General features: G+C 29.1%; 1 protein-coding gene across 1 annotated transcript in view; it reads right to left on the minus strand.

The window, feature by feature from the left end:
- Window positions 1–20,856, minus strand: part of LOC107443870 (protein O-mannosyl-transferase Tmtc3) — a 41,422-nt gene extending 20,566 nt beyond the window's left edge. The window contains exons 1-8 of the mRNA XM_016057875.4: window positions 20,717–20,856; window positions 10,130–10,336; window positions 7,521–7,657; window positions 6,040–6,121; window positions 5,209–5,314; window positions 3,299–3,414; window positions 1,402–1,571; window positions 193–445 (exon numbers count right to left, since the gene is read on the minus strand). Of these exons, the coding sequence (XP_015913361.3) occupies window positions 193–445; window positions 1,402–1,571; window positions 3,299–3,414; window positions 5,209–5,314; window positions 6,040–6,121; window positions 7,521–7,657; window positions 10,130–10,336 (1,071 nt within the window). The 5' untranslated portion in view covers window positions 20,717–20,856. The remainder of the gene's footprint in view (window positions 1–192; window positions 446–1,401; window positions 1,572–3,298; window positions 3,415–5,208; window positions 5,315–6,039; window positions 6,122–7,520; window positions 7,658–10,129; window positions 10,337–20,716) is intronic.
- Between the last annotated feature and the right edge of the window lie 1,891 nt (window positions 20,857–22,747).

Below are 22,747 nucleotides of genomic sequence, written 5' to 3' on the forward strand. Positions count from 1 at the left end.
TATATCTACTTTATATATATTATATTTATAATATTTATTTGTGAGATAAAAAAAGCTAAATATAACCCTCACAGAATTTCATTCAAATTTTCTTTCTAATATAAATATTGATTGAATGTCAGTAACCCAACATGTACTTATAAATATAATCGAAAGAAATTGATAGATGATAAAGTTAATAAAACAACTTACTATAGATATAATTTGGAAGTGTTTCGGGTCTGCGGTCAAAGCAAACCATAACATAGCAGCTAACGTTGCATAAAGGGCAAGAGTGGCTAAATTACGAGGATCTAAGAGTGAAGTTATAAGTGGAATAGTTCCCATCGTCCAATCACAGCACAAGTCAGAAGGAAACAGAAGAAGCCAAGCATTAACTGGTAGTAAGTAATTGAATGTTAATTGTCTAACTGGAGTAGAAGAAGCAGCAGCTGGATTATCAAATCTAAAAATTCATGAATTAATCAGTTAAAACTGAAAATTAAATATCACACTTATTCAATTTTCAATACTACAGAGACAATATTATTTTATGTAGCTACTAACATAAAAATAAGAAAGAAATAATTGATAGAAATAATAGAAAGAAATATTATAAATTTCCCGATAACTATTACAAATAAAATATTACCCCCTTTATGTTTGTCATTAAATGAATTTGAATATAAAATATTTCCACTCTGCTTACTTATACTTTTAAGCTCACAATTTTGAATAACAATATATACTTAATTTATTAAATAAAGTTATAGGATTTTTTTAGTTAATTAAGGATAAAAAAATAAAAAAACAGTATCATTAAAAAAGAGAAAAAAAAGTTTCATATTGATTAGTTTAAATGAGGCTTGTTTCATTATTTAATAGTAATACTCATAAATCAAAACAACAAAAAAATTTCGAATATTCAAAGACAATTAGGGTTGATTTCTGAATAATAACACAAGGCCAGGTAACAAAATATAGTAGTATATCTGAAATACATTGAGCACTGAAAATACTTTTGCATTTATGACACGTTATTTTAAATGGAAAAAAAAAATGCATGGAACACTCTTCATACCAACCTCTGTTATAACATCTTGAGAGAGTGAAAAAAATTTCAGATATTAACTATTTATCTGAAATAAATTTTGTCAAAATAATGGAAAAAAACTTTAATATGCTCTAAAAGTTCTTTTTTCTTTTATATACATAAATTAAAATTAAGCTAAGTGGAACTGTAATAACTGATCAAAAACTAAATTAATTTCGTTAATGAGAAATTTAAATAAAACATCAATGTCACGAAAAATTCTCTTCTGTGTAAAGTTCTGTTCAAATTTTTTAACCATATAAATTTAATTCTCAATATTCTGGATTTTTAGCAAATGATACACAAGATCATGAAGATCATGAACTTACTTTGTGAATATTGGCAACTGTGCTCCCATAATTTTAACTCTAGCTATTAGAAGGCAAATGGTAATGGCTGCAACAAAGCTAATTCTAATTACCATATTTCTAAGCCACATGGGTAATCCTTTGAATATAGATCCATTTTGTAAAAGTTGTGCCAAATCACTGAAACGGAGCTGAAATAGCAAATATATTAATGTAAAATGAGAACAAAACTGAAGTCATATGAATTTTAAAAAAAACAAAACTGTGTTACTGGATTTAAACGAGAAAATCCTTGTTATTTTTAAATAAAACTAGTCTTTCTTTCTTATCTTTCTTCTTTTTAAAAAACTTTCTTTGGTCTATCTACAAAATTTCCATATCAAATATGCATTTAAGGCTACATTGCAGTTCAAATAAAAAATTTTAATTTTCTCTGCTGCAGAACATTCTGGAGATGTAGAGTAGTTATTATTATTTCATTAATTTTGTATTTACAAATGAAATATTTTTAAAAATAAGACTAATTTTGTATTAATTATAAATATCCAAAGCTGTGAATATGCAAACAATAAACAAAAACAGTAGATTTTTCAAAATAATATTAATAGAATATTACCTATAATAGGTAATAGGTATTAAGCAGTATGCAGTGTAAGACTATAATAGGTATTAAGCAGTGCTTAATATCTAAAATATTTTTCCTAGATTTTCTATTAATATTATTATATTTACTAGAGTTTTCGGGATTTTTATAGTCAATAAAATTCCACTACATTCCACTAATAATTACAAATTTAAATATTTTCTGGAATTTTTCTATTTATGATTGACATTAAATGAGCTTGGATGTAGATTGTTTTTATTACTTTACATCCATTTAGTAGCTCTAAAGACATTCTTCAATTAATTTAAAATTAGAGAGTTGCAAAAAATGAAAATTTTACGATACTGTAACAAAACAAAAAAAAGGATTCAAACTGATCAATGCTGAATTTCTTGCCTCGCCTCGGTCGCTTTGGACGAAAAGGTTCTTTCCATCCATTTTTCACCGTTTGCAATGTAAATTCTTTGCAACTGATTTTAAATTGACCCAAATTTTAACAAACCATGGAAATTTTAAGAGATATTTATTTTGTTTCCATCTGCAGACCAGTGGAATTTGTGCTTGCGGTGATGCTGAACATATTCTTCTTCATTGTAGTCTGTATGCGAGTGCCCGAATGAATTTAAAGACTGATTTGAGACGTCTTTCTATTTGTTGGCCACCTGTCTTATCAGAACTGGTCAAAAGTATTGAAAGTCTTGCGGCCTTGCGGAATTTTGTTTTTAATGTAAATTTGTAAATTTTTCTTCTTTTTGTCTTCTACTTACAACTGTAAGCCTCGTGCTATACTTTGTGGTGCATGAGGAGTTTTAAGTCGTTTAAATTTTAAAAAAAATATTTAAAAAATTTTTTTTTAAAAAAAACTTATTATTTTGAATTTGAATTACTTTAATGTTTAGCAGTATTACTTATTTAAATACACAAACAAGCAATGACTGAGCAAAGTAAAATATCTATCTATAATTTTTAGGGAAAATATAAAATCCAGGAGAAATTTTGTTTAAATCAATAATGCAAAGAAGACTGGCAAAATACAGTAGAGTTGGCAGCTAATAATACATAGTAAGCAATGAATAAATATTTACAACATGAGAGAAGCAAGTGCAAATAAAAAGTCATTTCTGAGTCATTCAGAAAAAATAACAAACTTTGGTCAAATGGTTGTTTCTTTATAGCTCAAATATAAACTGATAGTGAAAGTTAAGACAAGACTTTTATGAAAATCAAAAGTTTTGTTACAAAACAACTAATATAAGTGAATTCTGTTGATAGGATCGTAACTGAGAAGCACAAATATGAATATAATATTCTCACCTTTTGAACAACAAAAATTTCATACAAGAAGCACACACCAGCAACAGTAATGCCTTGTTCTTTAGACAAAGTAGCACAAATGATAAAAAATAGACAACAGCTCAAAGGAAGGCGATCTAAATAATTAAATAGTTATGGTTATCCCAAAAATATATTGAACAGTAATTAGATTCAAAAAATTAATCTTCAGTGATGTTTAAATTTATTTAATAATAAAACACTGTTATGTAAAGATAGAAAATTATACTAAATTTCTGAATCAGCTTCAAATCATTTTTTAATAATCATCTGGAGAAAAAAAAATTTAAACTTATATGAGAAGAAAAATTTTGAATTTTGAAAAGGAATATTTCAGATTTGACTTTTAGGCAAAATATTAACATATTTTTGTTAAAATGCTTCTTTGTCTCACTATAACAATCAAATTTTAATTACATTAAAATAATTTATAAATCAAATTATTAAAATTGAAACAAATTTTTTCATTAGATAAAATTCACTTTTTCTGGTTTCAGTAAAAAGTAACAAAAATAAATAAAATATCTTTATGAACAATAGTAACTAATAAGAATATATTATACCAGTATATTTTTCATATATATATAACCGTGATTGTACAGTCAACTCAATTTTGGGTGTATGACTACTGATGTTCAACTCCATAGACTTGTGGTTTTGAATCCAATCCAGAAGACAAGGGAACTGCTGGATCAAGCTTTGGGGAGAAATTTGTCTTGGTGGAGGACGTTTTGATAGAACTAACCCATATTTGCGTTACATGGAGGAAAACCAAAGAAACTTCCCATGGTTAGCTTGACGGCAAGGGAACTCTAACCCATGTACCGTCTACCACTGAAGATATTTTATGTCAGCGCTGTGGTCGGTGCCAGCCGTGTGCAGAATTCGTTTCGACCAGCCATCCCTGGAATTTGAACCTAGTTTGCCTAATTGGAAGGTGAACGCTCTATTCCCTGAGCCATCACGGCTCCCTACATATATATTTACTTTACAACTGTCGTTTAATAGCCGACCAATTTTTTTTTGGGTTTACGACTACTAATGTTCAAGTCAGTAGCTTTGTAATTTGAAACCCAATCCAGAAGACAAGGGAACTCCTGGATTAAATATTGGGAGAAATTGCCTTTATGGAGCACTTTTTGATGGAACTAACACCCATGTGTTAAATTGAGGGGGAAACCACTAAATCCTTCGTCAAAATGCAAAAATTTCAGTTGTCCTTGAATTTGAATGGTGAGAAAGGCATGGGAACTTTTTTTCACCTAGTGTAGTCATATTTACTTTGAAGATCTTTAGGTCAACAATGGGTAGTGAAGGGACAAATTAGTTATTTCGATAAACTACCATAAATCATACATATAGAAACGTCATGCTGATTTCATTTTCTCTTTGATTTACAAGAAGGAAATGCATTAGAAATGCATATCAGTAAACAGAAAGTAAAAGGGCAATAAAAAAACTTATCACTATACTTTCCCACAAAATGTAATAAGGTTAAAATACAATTTCTTAATTAAAATACTAAAACAGCTAAGATGGTTAACGTAGGTTTATAGTTAAGCTATATTGAATAATTTTTTAGCGATCCGGAAAATTGAGAAATTCAGACATCCTCGATAGTACTCAGTCTTCCAAATAATTCGGTTTCTACTCTATAATTATTATTTTACAAAAATTGTCTTAATGACAAGTGAGAAACTAAAAAATTAAACGTAATTTATGTTAAGTTTAACTTTTAGAAATACTATAACTACATATATGGAAAAAATACTAAAGGGGGAAGCAGATTTTGAGTTCCTAGATGTAGTTTGATATGGTGTACATCATTTCTTAGCAACATTGGGGGGGGGGGGGAAATCATGTAAAGCAAAACATATATATTTGCAACTTACTTATGCCAGTATTATGCAGAGGTAAAGTGGATTTAATATAAGCTATGAAAGCCAGAAGGAAGAAAATTGAAGATAGAATTTCAGCCCTTCCTACAATACCAGTTACCTAAAGAAAAAAAATAAAGCCATTTTGTTTATTTCATACTTAAACAAAACCACAATAACTATGAAGCATCCATTTTTTCAAATTTATAATTAAACATGGTTTTGGAATAAAATTTAATTTTCTTTAAAAAAAATGCACTTTAAAGTCAGTAATATATTTTATCAGTTTTTACAACCAAATTCTATACCTAGTCCATTAGTGACCTTGATCCATTTTAAAAGATGGTAGTAAATTGCATTAAAAGCACATTAAAAAATTTTTTAATAAATTACTCTTTATTTTTCAACTCTGACAAAAAAAGCAATTCCATTGCACATTAACTTCATATTAACCTTTTAATGAACAACTTTGAACTCATTTGAAAATAGGACCTGATTAAATAACAGGCTGGATATTTATTTAATGAAGAAACAAAGAAATTTTGTTAAAAGATCAATAGTTAAAAAATGGATTTAAAAAATTTGAGATTTCATAGATATAGTTGCCAATTTTAATTCATAATTCAAAGATAATTTAATGCAAATGAATTCAACAATTCCAATAGTTACTTTACTTTATTATTTTCTTTTTTTAATTAAAAAAGAATATTTACAAGAACATACAAAAAAACAATTTTAAATTTTATATTTTTACTAAGAATAATTTTTTTAAGGGATGTACATAAGTGAATGGCAGTACATAAGTACCTAACATAATCTCAATCAGTTTTAAATAATTACACTCACCGCTTCTGTGTGAATAGGATGTACAGCAAATAAAAGCGCAGCAATGAAACTAGCAGTAGAAGATAAAAAATATTGACATAATCTGAAACAAATTAAGGAATGAAAATAAGATATAGTTTAAAGTAAAACCAAAGGTTAACATATAAATGATGAAAAAAGTTGTAAAATGTTACTATCTTAACGAGCTTCACAATTCATCTGACCCTATATCTAAGGGCATTTTATGCCAATTTTAATTTAATTTTACTCAATTCTATTCAACATTACAAGCAGTTATCACAAGTATTTCTTTCTTCATTTTATTTATCTATTTGTTTGTTTAATTGGCAGCAATTTTCAAGGGACCTTGTTTATTTATTTGAAAACATATAAATCTTGAAACAATTATAGAAACCTGTTATTTTAAAAATAAGAGTACTAAAATTCACCTGACTCAAAATCAAGAGATATTTGTCAACAATTTTAATAGAATTTTACTTAATTCTGTTTAGTTCATTATAAGCAGCAATGATTTTTCTTTTTTAAATTTGTTAACATTCTATATTTTTATTTGTTATTTTTAGGCCAGGATAGCTTGGTTGGAAGGGTGAACTCATGTTTGTGAGAATGGGAGTTCATATCCAGCCAGTCGAAGACTCTCTGTGCATTAAATAGTGGCTGGTGCACGTTAAATCTGTCTGGTTCAATAGTTCCAGATTCAAAATAAGCAAAATATGCAAATAGTGAAGTTAACATTAAGAAGCATAAGCAATTAATCGCTCTTCTGTATAAACTACTTTACCATATTTTTAAGATCTGTGGGGTCATTCCACAAAAAGTGAACACAAAGTATAAAAACAGAGATAAAAAACGGCCAGGATAGCCTAGTTGGTAGGACATTGGCCCATGTCCAAGAGGCTATAGATGGCGCCACTGGAAAACAAGAACAATCGCATCCCTTGCTTTAATGGCCTACAACAACCTTTGTTATTTTTTAATCAAGACACTATAGAATATCCATTTTTGTCTCATTTCTGATTTACTCAAGACTTTTTAATTTATTAACATCACTAATATAAAGTTTAATTTAGAATTTTATGAACTACTAGGACGTAATGAATATATTTTCTATCTAGTTACAAAGTTAATATTTTATAACTTTTTCAAAATTTAAGGTTTTATAATTACTTACAATCTTAAAACTTAAAATTTGGTGATTAGATGGAGTAGAGTACATTTCACTAATTAATAAAATATTAATTAGTTATGTAACAAATAAGAACTCCGTAAGTTAAGATAAAAAAGTTGTAACCTATTTCTGGAGTATTCTTAAACAAATTGTGCGACATTGGACAGTAAATTTTTTTAGGAATACAAAATGCCTTAAAATCTAACAAAAGTAAAATAAACATCAAATAATTACTAATGAACAATAAAAAATTCTTCTAAAAGTGAATGGATATAATATTCTTAAAATCAAAAGGTACACAAATAAGCCTCACCGTAAGTACAAAATACAGACGAAAACATGTAGAATAATATTGAAAAAATGGTATCCCCAAGCACTAAGTTGATGAAGATAATAGTTGATACGAAAAGTGATAACCGTTAACGGTCGATATGATTTATGGCTGTGTTCCTGAAAGAAAAATAGTCAATTAAGAAAATGTCAATTCAATATATATCAATTATTGAATAGGTTAGAAGAAATATATCAATTTCAATGACAAAGAGCTGTTGAGGCTCTGATAGAGCACTCACTTTCCAATGAGTGGTTCAGGGCTTGATATCCCAGAAATGGCTGATTGATAAGAATTTTGCACCGACCACAGCATTAACGTAAAATATCATTAGTGGTAGACAGATCATGGATTAGAATCCCCCTGCCCTATGCTAACCATGGAAGGTTTTCCTTTCCACGTAACACAAATGTGGTTTAGTTCCCTTAAAAAGTCCTCCATGGAGGAAAATTTCTCCCAAAATTTCCCTCTTGATCCAGAGTCGTGGTGGCTCAGGGGATAGAGCGTTTATCTTTCAGCCTTTGCCCCGGGTTCAAATCCCAGCGATGGCTGGTCGATAAGAACACCAGACCCGTATTGCGTTGACCACAGTGTTAATGTAAAATATCCCCTGTGGTAGACGGATCGTGGGTTAGAGTCCCCTTGCCGTCAGGCTAAAGGTGTAAAAATACCAACTAACTACAGAATTCAGATCCTAAACTTGAAAATGAAGGCCATCATAAATCAGAAAATACAAATCATAAAACAGAATATTTATTTATGACACAATTGTAATTGAGTAATATAACACCTATATCAACTATTTAACAACAAATACTAATCAAACTATTAAAGGCCAAAATCTTCTATCTAGCCTAAAACAATTTAAGATTTCGTTAGGTTGTAATTAATTTCTATATGGTTGTCAATTATTTCTGAGAATTATTATTTTTTTTTACAATTCTTAGTAAAAAAGTACACTTAGTACACTCTCAAATTTTTTTTGTTAAATGCTAACCATTTGGTATTTTAATTAATTTATAAATATAATTATTTATTTGAAAACGTCAATTTAAAGGTCCCCTTAAATGAAAAAAAAGATACAAAGAAACAAAAAGAGAAAAAGATTTTACTTCTGCTATATTAATCTACAGAGAATTTCATCTGTGAAATTTCTTTATTTATTCAGTAAATAATTAATATTTTTGAATAATTTTTGTAAATATTTTGTAAATATTTGGGTAATTGTTTAAAGAAGTTTAAAATTCAAGCTTTAAAAATATTTACAACCTTAAAATTCGAAATTGATTAACTGAGATCAATGAAACACATTTGAATGAATAAAATTAAAAGTATTCAAAAATATTAGTTAGTTACAGAATAAATATGGAAAAATCAGTACATATAATTCTCCATTAGTTAAGTTTTTTTAATGAAGTTAGTTAAAAAGTTTTGTGAATGAAGGGAACCCTTGAGTTGAAACTCATTTAAAATCACATTTACATAACCTGCTAATTCATTAATAATCTTTACATAAAAGTTAAAAAATTAAACAGTTTAGACACTAAAATAAAATTATGTGTAAAAAAAGTAAAATTAATTTTACCTTACATTATTTTTTATGGATGACATTAAATCCATTTATAATTGCCATCTATAGTCAAATAGTTGCATGAAAATATAGGCAATAAATCAAGATTAACTATATAAAAATATTAGAACCATGGGAGACTGTAATTAAAACACAATTTAATGGCATTTAGTAAATACAGCACCTGTTGTTTGAATCCTTATCAAAAGTGAAATCAAAAATAAGTTTGAATGAGTCTGCAAATAAATATTTAAGCAAAAAAAAAAAAAAAACAGAACTGTTATAAAAACTTGCCGATGCATTTACAAGGAAGAAAATATCAAATACATGAAAACCTCTTAAGTTGCTTGTGAAAACTGAGCGAAGGTAATAAGGCAACTATCAAAAAAAAAAAACTTCAAGTTTCATCAGGCAATAAAACAGTATGTTGTTTTATTGCCTGTATGTTTTGAATCATGTCATCGTCACAAAGCATTTAATTTTAATTATTATTTTGCAGCACACAATTTTTTACTTATTTTTTTTTTTTTTTTTTAAATTTTATAACCATCATTGAACAGCTGATCCAATTTTGAGGTTACAACTACAAATGTCCAAAAACAAACCCCTGAAATTTTGAACCCAATCAGGAAAACAAGGGAGTTCCTGGATGAAGTATTGGGAGAAATTCGCTGTTATGGAGGACTTTTTGATGGAACTAATCCGCATTTGCGTTACACGGATTGAAAAACAACGAAAACCTCCCACTGTTAACCTGACAGCAAGTGGACTCTTAGCTCATTATTCGTCTATGATTAAGGAACTATTACGTCAGCACTGAGGTCGATACAAGCGGGGTGCAGAATTCATATCGATCAGCCATCGCTGGTATTGAAACCTGGGTCACTTCATAGGGAGATGAGCATTCTAACCCCTGAGCCACAATGGCTCTTTACTCTATTTTTGACTAGAATTCCATTTAAAAAAAAGAACATGTAAAGTTTGGTGATTCTGAACAAAGATATTTTAAGATCAGACTGACCTTATGTATAGGTGTTCCCCAAAAATCATTAAAGAAAAGATTAAGTACAGGTGTGGAAGGTCTGAGATCTTTGTTGTCTCTAATTGCAGACATGTCATCAAAGACAAATCCACAGTACAGGGAATTATAGTAACACAGAAAGGCTGCGACTACTAATACAACAAAGTGTAAAGGTCTTTGTGTAGAAGTTTCACCACTTGCAGTCATCTAAAACAAAACAAAGACAAATCAGGCAAAAATCTATTTCACAATCAATATTTACACTATTTAACAGTTTTTAATAATTTTAAATTCAAAAATGCAGCTTAAAATTACAAGGCTTTAAACAATATTAAAGGTAAATAACATTATAAAAAATAACATCACTAAACCCGAACTGTGTAGGGGACAGGGAACTAGCCTTGAATCAGAAAGGTTTTAGATTCGAATCTTGGACAAGGCATGGATGTTCTTTCATTCTCTGCACCAGCTGTCCTTACTGTGGGAGCATTGTTGGCCCACCTAGAATAGTGCCAGTGAAAGAATGGCCAACAAATCTGCCCTAATCTAATACGCTTGAGTTGAGGCGGGCATTAGAAAAAATAATAAATAAATACATAATATCCTGGTACCTCCGCAGAGTGAGGGCCTACGAGGTATAAGAGCGCACTTACCAGAAAAAATAAGCACCAATAAGCACCATGAGTTAAAATCAAAATATTTTTTAATTATAAAATAAATTTTAATTCGTTCAGATATAATAATCTTTGAATGTAATTACTATAAGATGAGTTATTTTCTATTATTGTTAAAAACAAAGAAAAAACATTAAAATATGATAAAAGTATACAGTGTTTCAATTTAGTAACTTAATTCTATCTTTTAATCACAATTACTATTTTCATTTTATTAAATTAAAATAAAATTGATGATTATAAATATCCGAATATCTCTTCACCACAGTGTTCTTGCTTCATATTATAAATATAAATTTTTTAAGATAAGTCTGAGATAAGATGCATTTTACTTCTAAATCTTGCAGAGGTGTGCACTTAAGTCTATGTACACTATTGAACCAAAATAGTTAAGAGATCTATGTCAGAAAAAGAAAAACATGTTTTTGAATAATAATTCAGTTTTAGAGCAATTCTATTAACACTTACTCCAATTTTTAATAACTTTTAGATGCATAAAATGTTTTTTTTAAAAATTAAAAACTGCCTGTTATGGACATAACATATTGTGTTATGTCTGTAAGCAACTACCCTCCCCCAGCAGCAGAATTTAAAAAATAACTCTACAGCACTATATTCAAAAATTCAAATTTCAACACATTAAGGCAAAAGTAATTTCTGTGAAACATTTTCAAAGATTAAATATAAATTTCATAAAGTTCAACGTAAAATTTTACTTTTTATGTGGTTTAAATTTAATTTATATTTAATATAATAATACTTAAGCTTTATCCAAGAGAAGAGAAATGCGGCGTTTTTTCTAAACCCAATAAAATAAATCAAAAAGTTAAGTTCAACTGGCAGATGATAATACTAAAATCAAAATCTTTAAATTGACAAAATCGTAGTATTTGGTGTTCTAATTTGGGTCAATTTAAAGTTTCTTCAAATAAAATTCATAAAAATACCTTCGTGCAATTTTTTTTTTTAAAAAAACGTTCACTTCACAGAATGGAAATATAAAAGATGATTCAATAAACGCATATTTTGATGATTAATACAAATTCAAATAAAATATATTTCAATTGAACAAAATTAATTGGAAAAATCACTTGGATTTGAGATGAAATCGTCAAAAATAATGCCAGACAAAAAGTGATAACTCAAATTCGAAATTAACGTGTCTTAATATCGTATTAAAAATTTTACATTTATTAAAAACCATGTAAAGCAATTACGGTGTAGTAAGAGATCAAGAAACACAGATTTACTATAGAATATATGTAAATTGAGCTCGTCAAAAAGTGATGACTCAAATGTGTGATTCAAAATTCTCGAAATTTTTTTATTTTTCAAAAACAAAAAAATTCTATTGTGTTCAGAAGCTATTGCGGGCCGCATATCAACAGTCGGTGGGCCGCATTTGGCCCGCGGGCAGCTGGTTGCGCACCCCTAAAAGAATGGAAAGCCAATTTTCTGTCGAACGTAAAATATATATCGAGACATTATCGAGAGTCTTATTGAAATGTAGAATCAGTTCCTTCCACAAGATCTTAAAAAGGAAGCATATGTATCCGCAACGTATCTCGATGTGTTTTAGATGTTCGTGTTCCCTTAAGGAAATGCAGGGATCTCAGCCCATTAAATCCAAATGCTCCCCAAGCCCCATTAGAGTTTTGCCTCCTAGATGATAAGGTTCTTTTCGGAGGTAGTGCGCCAATGCTGCGAAACTGTGATTGTGCAATATTAAAAACATATTTAAAAAAATAGATGTGTTGATGTGATGTCCTATATCACTGCCTGTTCAAATCAAAACCAATTAAGATATAAATATGTCATTCAACCTTAGCACACGCACAAATTATTTTGTGCCGGGATAGCCTGGTCGGTAGGGGCGCTGGGCTTAAGTTCGAGAGTTCGAACCCCGCCGGCCGAAGACTCCCTGTGTAATTGGTGACTGATGCACGTTAAAATTCTGTCGAGTCGAAAAATCCTCCATGTTCCCATAACAAATCAATACCTCTGGGGTTACTGGATTGGAGATCGAGCGTTCTCTGATTCAGGTCAAAATTAATATCTGTGGGTGAATGAATGGATGTATGAATGGGTCCGCCTTATAAACAGGTGTGACGTATGGTGTGGCGAAGTCGTATTCTTGGCCATAGATGGCGCCACTGAAAAACAAGAATCGCACACTCTGCCTTAAATTTGCTGGGTTTCACCAAGCAGGCTTGCCAGCGTGGCTAGTGGCATTAGAACCAACCAATCAAACTAACTAACCACAAATTATTTTTCTAACTCATCTATAAAATGTTTCAATAAAGTAATTTTCAAAAAGACCTTTCTTATTGTACATGGGAATCGAGTCCCAGTTTAGCTGAAATGTTCTAACGTTGAAGTTGAAATCCTCCCAATCAAAAGTTCTGATAGGCCCAATGTTAAAAAATGAACAGATTTCGAGGTATGGAGCTTTAAATTGACCGAATTGCTTCGAACAACTCATTAGAAATGACACTTAAAGCATACGTAGCGTGGAAGTAAAACTCTCAATACTTTAAAATGAGTTCATTTTTTGGCATTGAGACCCAATGAGGACTTTTGTTCTGGAAGATTTCAACTATAAAATATCATAATTTTAATCACATCGACTGGGAACCAATTCTCTTATAAAATGTGCTGGATCCTTAGTTGAATAACAAAATATTTTACAGCAATAATGTAACAACATGTTTCAGAGAGACTTTAGAAGCTCGCCAAATTATTAAATTACGAATTTTTTTTAAAGCTATTTCCGTGCCTATTTGAATGCAACTTTCGACCATAATTATTAAAAAACATAAAATTAACATGAAATTAAGATGTTTCAGATAAATGAAAGTAATGGTTCAAAAGCACACAGTTAATAAGTTCAAAATGGGAAAGCGCCACTAGCTGCGTACGATGACTTTTCCGGTCATGATTTGTTGTGTAATTCCTAATCTTTATAGTCTGCCCTAACTGCCCTAGAAGTTTACATTACATTACTTTAAGTTACAAGCAACATTTACTGGACACCCTATACAACCTTCATTCAGTTTTTAATATTATTAGCAAATAAAAAAAATTGTTTAATCTACACAAAATAATACAACAACCTCCCGTTGATGAAAAAATGATAAATTCATAATCTTAAAAAAAAAAAGAAAATTATATAAAGCGAAACCTTGAGATTAAATTAGATTATAAAATCATAACATTTAAGAAATGCAAATTTGAGCGATATGCTAAACAAATAAAAAGCTTCTCTTTCAAAAAAAAAAAAAAAAAAAAAAAAACTAAGCATATCTTTTCACTGAAAGCACTTTATTTCCCCCTCATATTTCGAAAGGGAAAAAGTGAGATAGGGGGGAAAAAAGTTAATTTCAAAAGGATGCGGCGTTCCCCCCCCCCTCTTTTTTTTTCCATTTCATTTCTAAGATCTAATTTACTCAATGAATTCTCACTCTAATGCCACTAAAGTAAGAAAAACTCATATTGATTGGACGAAAATGGAAATAAAGCTTTTTCTGCTGGTTGGCATTTAGTACACGTCCACACACAGAAAATACAGAAGTTAGCAAATGAGAGGGAAAGAAAATACCTTTGTTTTGCAAATGGCGGGAAGAAAATTATTCCACTATTATCTGGAAAGTATCCGACAAATGAAAATTCTTATTGTAACAACTAGATAGAAAAGAATAATACTAAATATATACTTAATTTAAAAGAGAGAGCGGGAAAAAAATTAATTGAAAAAGAAGAAAAAACGTTTCTTGAAAATAAAGGTTTTTTTTTTTTTTAATTTTGTTGAATTAAACATATTTTATAGAATCTAAAAGCGCCCTTAGAAAATAATCCCCTTTATAGTGTGCCAGGAAAAGGCATCCCCATGTTATCTCTTAAATGCATTTATTTTAATAAAATAAAGAAAAGATTAAAAAAGAACGGTGATAAGCATTTAAATTGAAAATTAGAGTAGGAACGTGCAATAACTCGAAATTCTAAATATTAAAAATTTATTCTATTTACTTCATTAATTTGACAATTGAAAAACTGCTATAGAAAAAATAAGAGAATACATACATTTAACAATCGCATAAAAGCATCAAAGGAAGCATTATTAAATTTATCAGAAAAGTAAAAAATTAAAATAAGGAAAATAAAAATAACAAAAAAAAAACTTAGTTTTGTTTACTTATAGAGCTTTGTCTACTCCCACGATGTTTGAAAGCGATTAGTCGTCAGTGTACGATTTTTACCCACCCGATTTATACTTAGAATATTTAATGCAAAAGATTTTTAATCCACTGTATGTTTAAAATAAATAATAGAAATTAAAAAAACAGCGAGACGTGAAAAGATTAAGGGTTCAGAGTAATGCAAGGTAGTACTAACATAATTTCGATCAAAAATGCGTAAAGTAAATTAAATAATAAATGTATCATTAAATAATAAAATATGTAAAGTAAAATGTATAAAAGGCTGAGGAAAGAAATAAAAGAATAAAAAATGAGCAATAATAAGTTTAGTAGGAAAAAATAATGAAATTAAAATAGAATATTTCATGTTTCAATTATTGTGAATCTATAATACAATTGGAATCGTTTAAATTCCAGACAAGTTTTTAAAATTATATTTAAATTTTTTTTATTGCAAATTAAGAAGTTTATCCTAGAAGTTAGATTTTTTTTACAAAACGATATTTAGTAAAATAAATGATTTAGTTTAATAGTTTAAATAAATTATTTTATTTTTAACAACAAAATTAAAGACACTAAAACCAATATGAAGTAAATTGAATAAAAATTTGGTTAGGAAGGTGCATTTTAGGTAAGAGAAAACAATAAAAATAAGATTGATGTGAAAGTTAAAAAATAAATTGTTTATATTTAAAACTGATAATAATGAAACAATTTTGTAAATGTGCCATTCAAAAATACCGCAAAAGTATGCAGTCAGTAATACCTTTATTAATAAATAAATAAAAAACAATATTTTCATAAAGACAGAGTAAATATCTTAAGTGTAAAAATAGAAAAGGAAAATAGAAACTTTCATTGGGCACGAAGAAAAAAAACAGAGTTAAACTTGAATTAAACACATTTTTAAAAAGATTTTGCAAATCAAATTAATAGTTAAAAATATTCTGGTTGCAAATATATCTCATTAGAAGCATAAAAAATTGACCAGTAATAACCCAATGAAGCGATTTTATAAAACGAAAGTTGATTTTAAAACATTAAAAAATCAACAAGAACCAATTAAATTAAAAGGAAGGAAAATTACCATGGCAGCTAGAAATGCAACAAAGTAGACCCAGAAAACTGCGATGCTCACGTTCCGAATGTTGATTTTAGTTATTTCACTTTTCCGGATCTGAAAAGGATGCGCAAGAGCAGGGGGGGGGGAGTACACTGGCATTTGTCTGAACAGATAAGAGAAAAGGATGAGCTCTTCCAGACTATCTGAGGGAGAGAATGATAGAAGGCAGAACATTTTGCCATTGCTCTATGAAAAGTTGGCTTCCAAAGCTTTTTATATTCCAAACGCAGTATGTAAATGTTACATATTGCATTAAAAGAGAGGGTAGATTTTGCAAGCAATTGAAACGACTTTTTTTTCCCCCTTACATCAAAATCGCTGTGGCAGAATTTTTTTCGGACTTTCTGCGATATACCTCTCTAATAATAATATCTTTCTGCAAGGTACTTCTAAAAATAACAAATATCAGGAGTCTGCTTAGAAGAAATTTGGGTCCGTTAACGGACCCTTCACAAAATACCTTTTCATAAAAAAGAACCCTTCACAAAATATTTTAACTTAAAAACGGACCCTTCACAAAATGATTTTTCTTTTAATCGGAATCTTCACAAATTTGTTTATCTTCATTATTGTTTTGTTAATCGAATAAACCCTTCCCAGGAGCGAAAACAAGAAAGATGGATGTAAACGAATTAAGTTTTGTCTTCGGCAGACGCTTCTTCCTTTATTTGTCCGAAATGAATATTCTGCGTTCAGCAGTATAGGCTAATTACCAAATATTTGTATGTTGCATCTCTAATTTTAAAGCAGCAATTGCTGTTTATTTTTGAAAATTAAATTTTTTTTTTATTATAATTTTACAGTATTGTATCTATTATCTTGTATCTATTCACAATTTAAAAGCTCCTTGAAAAAGATTTTTGCAATAACCGGACCCTATTTGCACAAATTCATAAAAGCAGGACCCTGGTTGAAAGAATGCGACTTAACGCTTATTTAATATTCATAAATTACGAGTAATTTTTTCACAATTTTACAAAAACCGGACCTTTCACAAAATGACTAGACAGACCCCTGAATATACTTGCTACTAATTTAAAGTAACAAAAGCGTCAACTTAAAAAAAAGGGTTAAAATAAAATAATATAACTTTTTTATTTGAATATGTAATATTTTTTTATTCTAATATTATGACCGATATTCTGGCATTTTGTAGGGAGGAAACACACTCATTATTTCTTTTTCGCATTTTGTAAATCATCTCAGTAAAAACAAATAAAAAAAAAATCGTGAAATCCGTAACGGTAACTACTAAAAAAAAGATCGACTGCGAAATCACGCGAATCGGACTCTTCGAAAAGGGGTTACTAAACGCGTGTTTTCATTTCGTGGTTCGAAATCAATAGTAATAACTACATAAAGAAATAGAACGAAAATTTCTACTGAAAAGAAAACCATAGTTTTTTACTTCATTACTCTTTATGTTTCATTATTCTCAAATTAAAATATAAAAATCGCAAGCATTTTTAACTACTCCGAAGGCATCTTTTGAATATAATTCAGAAGAAAAGATAAAATCTTTAAAAATTTCTGCAGAAAAAAAAAATTTACTTCCCTAAGGAAAAATCTTTCCGCAAGAACTCAGAAACCTTCAGCGACAATGTCACCGTGGACACACCGTGACAAACACGAATTGGAAAATTTTACGAATTTTCATATTTTATTACAGCTAAACGATACATCATACACAAAATTTTTTATGTATCAAAATTAAAAAGCATTAAATTTTGGACTGAATGGTTTATTCTTAGAAGTCGAATTTAATTTGATGGCTTGGTCTGAATTAGTAGTCGCAAAATTTTTCGCTTCTCTTGAAAAAGGCGTTAAATTCACTTTCTAACACCTGTGACTAAAGTTTAACCTTTAGCATGGTAAAATAAAGATAAATTTAACTTGTTTTATTCTCACATTAGAAGCAGTTGAATTAATTATATTAGACGTCATTGAGTGTAAAAGCTAGAAAGATACACTTGAGTCACTTTGTACAAATGGTAGATAAATGCTTATAGTAGGGGTGCACTTGTTTTTGGAGTACAGGGCCACTAGCACAGTAAGTTGACTTACGAAAAGACGCACACATATATAGTTATGTTGATGGCAATACTGTAATTTTTAAATAAACCTAAGTGTTTTAATCGCTAAATCAAATCCTTTTTACCAGTCAACTTAGTTAGATATTTGCAGAAATAAAATACTTTTAAAAATTTAATTTTTAAAAGTACAAAAAGCAGGAAAATATAGGACACTTTCAAATATCTGACATTTTCCATCAACTTTATCAAAATAAATTTATTTTGATAAATCATTATGGGAGAGTAATGGGTTTTTTTTATCACAACACATGAAAAAATTCTAACAATAAGAACTGCAATGCTCACAGAATGAAAGTTTTAAAAAAAAGGGGGGGAGTTAAAATGATTTAAATTTAAACAAAACCATTATAGTAAAAATTAAGATTCATTATTTAATTGGAAATGTACTTTATTTATGAACTATTAGAAGTTTTATAATAAAATTTTTAAATAGTAAAAGTTTTTTTTTCTTAAAAATATAAATAAATAGAGTTACAAAAATCTGAAAACAAAATTACAGAACAAGCTGTTAAAAATTCACGTTTATTTTCCTAATTTCTCGTTTTGCAATAGTATTGTCCAACAAAGGATAAGCTATGCTTTGTGCTATGTAGACTAAAGCAAAAAACACTTGAATAAAACACAAACGAAAATATATAAAGGTACATATTATGGTTTCAGTTCCATAAATAAGAGCTTTCTTCAGTTTCTAAACACGAAATCTCTCTCTTACTTTAGTTTTTAGTTAATAATATTGTATTAAAATTTCCGGATTTTAAATACTATGTGGAAATGCATGCAATACACCAGGATATATGATAAACTATAGATAAATAATTAAACATTTCTTAAACAAACTCCTGACTATTGCAAGTTTAGAAAAGATGGGGGGGGGGGTTATTGTAGAAAACACTTTTTAACAATTTTCACGATTACAAATGTTTAATTTTTTACTTATCAACATCTTAATGAAAATTTAAGAGTATTTCTCTTCAACTAAAGGGCTATTCATAAATGATAACAAGCTTGGAAAGTAGTGAAAAGGCAACAATAAAAAGTGGGGGCATTACACACTTTGGTTAAAATAAAAACATTTACAATGAAGAGATTTAATATTTTTAAAATTGTTGTTTTTATATTTCATAAAAATTACTTAAAATTATTTTTAGTTCTTCAAATTTCCTTAAGACAAAAAGCTTTATGTTTAAAAATAAAGTTTGAAACGTGATTTGTTATGTAGTGCTTTGTTTCTGAACTGCAAGTATCGTTTACTTATTAATGTGTGACATGTAACAAGAGGGAGGTAGGGTGTATGGTGAAGTGTGACACTGACACTTTGTGACAAGGGAAAGCAGGTTAAATATTTGGGGGGGGGGATGTGACATTATTTATCAAAAGCCGTTAAGCTAATACGTAACAAATTAAGGAAATATAACAACAAGCACATTTTTAACTCTTCAACTATTAGACGAGGATATCTCCGCATCCTGATCTGCCATGCCAACAACAATCGCTAAGCCGCCAAATAAATTTTAAATTAGAAAATTTTTTAAAACAACTGTAGAGATTTGCCCAGTTATGGTTACAGGGAATATTTTCATTTCGTGATCTGTCACGCCAACTATCCAAATAGATTTTAAACTTCAAAAATTTTTGAAAAAAAAACAAAACATGTAGATGTTTCCCCTGCCTAGATACTTTTTCGGTTGTGATTTTTTTTTTTTTTTTTTAGTTCCTCGCAGGCCATCGCCCGAACAATTATTTTGCTAGTTTCTAGTTTCTCACAGACACAACCTGAAAATCGCCACAATTTAGCAATTATTTTGGTGCAGATATTGATACAAAGATTTTCCCAATTAGTCTACAGTAATAATTAGCAATACACTAAGATAAATTTAAGTGCAGTTATTTAAATGTAGAATACAAGAAGTTGAAGGGTCAGTTTTCAGTTTAACTTTTTTTAATATGTTAGTAACAATATAAAAAATCTTAACTGCAAACATTTTAATAACTTAATGAATTAAACATCCTTTGCAAACATTTTAATAACCTAATGAATTAAACATCCTTTGAATCCATTTTCGCATCCCCTGAATTTAAATCACTAAAAATTTAAGATTTCAGATGTAAGATAACAATCAATTTTTTTGAACTGTGAAACTGAATTTTATTGTCATGAAAAAATAATAGATAACTTTTATAGTATGGTTCTTTGTTCTGTAAACTAAAATCAATAAAAGATATAAAAAATGTTACAACAGAGAATAAATATTCATGAAATAAATCATATTGATTTCTACACAAGAACAAATGATTTATTGCAAAATCAAAACACGATGTAAAGTTTCAATAATTCTTTCTATCTTATTGTATATATATATATAGATGTTTTTACACCAATCGCAAACACACAAAAGCAAAATAAAAAAGCATTTATTATGCATATTAAATAATGAGCTCTAAAAAGTTAACTAAAAATTTAGGAAAAAAAGAAATAATCAAAAATATTCATCTTATCTTACCTTTAAAAAATTAATAACCTATCACGGAAAATTGACTAAGGCACGTATAGGACACAACCAAAATATAATTTAGTATCATTTAGAAAGTAAACATAATTTGACAGCCATTAAATTTACTTGGCGATAGCGATGATTTTAATATATCGGTTATCGAGTATGGAAGATAAAGTAGACACTAAAGAACCATTTACACTGCAACCAGCATTTCAATGTGATCGTGCGACGAAATGAACTGATCGTTAAGAAACGGTTCCCAGTAGAACACTGAAGTCAAACATCACTGGCTGCTGTTAGTGTGAGAGTGAGAGATATGTGATCAGCCTGCAAAGGGACCAAGAGTGTGTGGTATCGATCCTCAATAAACTGTTCTATTGTGAAGTGCTCGACTTCACGCGTAGGTCATTGGGCTACCGCAGCAAAGGAGTCATCCCCTCTGCAGAGGATTAAAATTGTGATGGCATGTTTTCAGATCATCCTCAGAAAGGTTTTTAGACCATCAACAATAACCTATTGGCGACAGTCTGCTTAGTTTAGTGGGACGTAAACAAGCAACTACTATGTGATGGTATACAGTTCGAATGCTCCGTTAAAAAGCCATTCTCACTGAATACATTTTCCGTACTTCCGATCACCGTCGAGGGCAAATGCGAGCCAGTCGATTCGCGATCGCAACGCTCGAGTACGTCCTCTAGCGGGAGCCTGTAAATATCAGACATTAATTTATCACGTTTTCATTTAGTTCCATCAAAATCATTGGCAGAATCAGACGCCATTTTCTTAGCAGCAAATAAAAATAAAAATTTCCCTGAAGAAAAGCCGAATAACTTGAAAAAACTCTCCAGAATATTGGGATATCTTTCAGACGCAGAACACGCCGAATATTTGAAGAAAAATGTCTCAATAATTTTTAACTTCTATTATCAACAAACTTGCAACTGATAACTTCCGATTTCGCTATCGCATACTGTTACAGACGTGTGTATTAAGATAAAATGCATTTCTTCTGTCTTCAATTCATTACAAATTAAAGTGAAGTCAACGTTGTTTTCATTCCAATAAATAAATGTGAATTCAGAACGTACAGAACTGTAATAGTTATAAAATATTCTTCTTCGTTATAGAATATATATAATTCTTTATCCATATAATTCTAAATTAATATGATTCCATATAATTCTATAATTAATATGATTCCATATAATAATTCCATATGATTCTAAATTAATTTTTATCGTTTTCTTGGTAAGTATTTTTTAGTTTTGAAAGAATAATTTCAACTAGAATTCAGCTATTCTGTTTTTAGCTAAATATTCAAATTCATATCAAGATCTTACAATTGGGTATAATATAGCCTACGTCACAGGTTGTGTTGTTCCTACTAAATTTAACCCATGAACGGCATTTTCTGCGAGCCTAACTTCAAGCCACAAATAAACAAACGAAGTGTTCGATCGTTTAAATAGCTGCTCGCCAGATTTTATTGCATTATAAAGAAAAGTTACTGAAACTAAATACAACTAAATAAACAACAACAACAACTAAAACAAATAACAACAACTACTAATAACAATAACTATATGAACAACAACTAAATTCCATTCGTTTAGCATTGAGTCATATGTTGTTCCTACTAAATCGAAGTAGTTGTGTTTTTTTCATATTATACCCAATTATAAAATTTTGATGTGTAGTATGTTATCTAAAAGTAATGAAGGGATAATCTATGCATGTATTATTTGAAAGTAAAATTTTCAAACGAAGAACATTTCATTTGGAATTCTACGGATTTATAAAACAAGTGAGTGTTATGATTTTTATAATAAAAAATTTGCTTGTAAATATTTTTTTTTCTTATTTGATTATAGTTCTCTACAGAATGGTTTTTTACGTCTGATTAAGAACTATAAGAATAATAAAAAAAGAAACAATATGAAAGTTTTTATTTCAATGTGAAGAATTCTTAGAATTGTTTCTTATCCTAAGAATTCTTTATTTTCCGTTTTTTAGTTTATAATTTTTTGATAAAAAGTG

The sequence above is a fragment of the Parasteatoda tepidariorum genome, chromosome 10 (genome assembly GCF_982258835.1).
Source record: "Parasteatoda tepidariorum strain Cologne lab strain chromosome 10, Ptep-v5.0, whole genome shotgun sequence".
NCBI classification, from domain to species: Eukaryota; Metazoa; Arthropoda; class Arachnida; order Araneae; family Theridiidae; genus Parasteatoda; species Parasteatoda tepidariorum.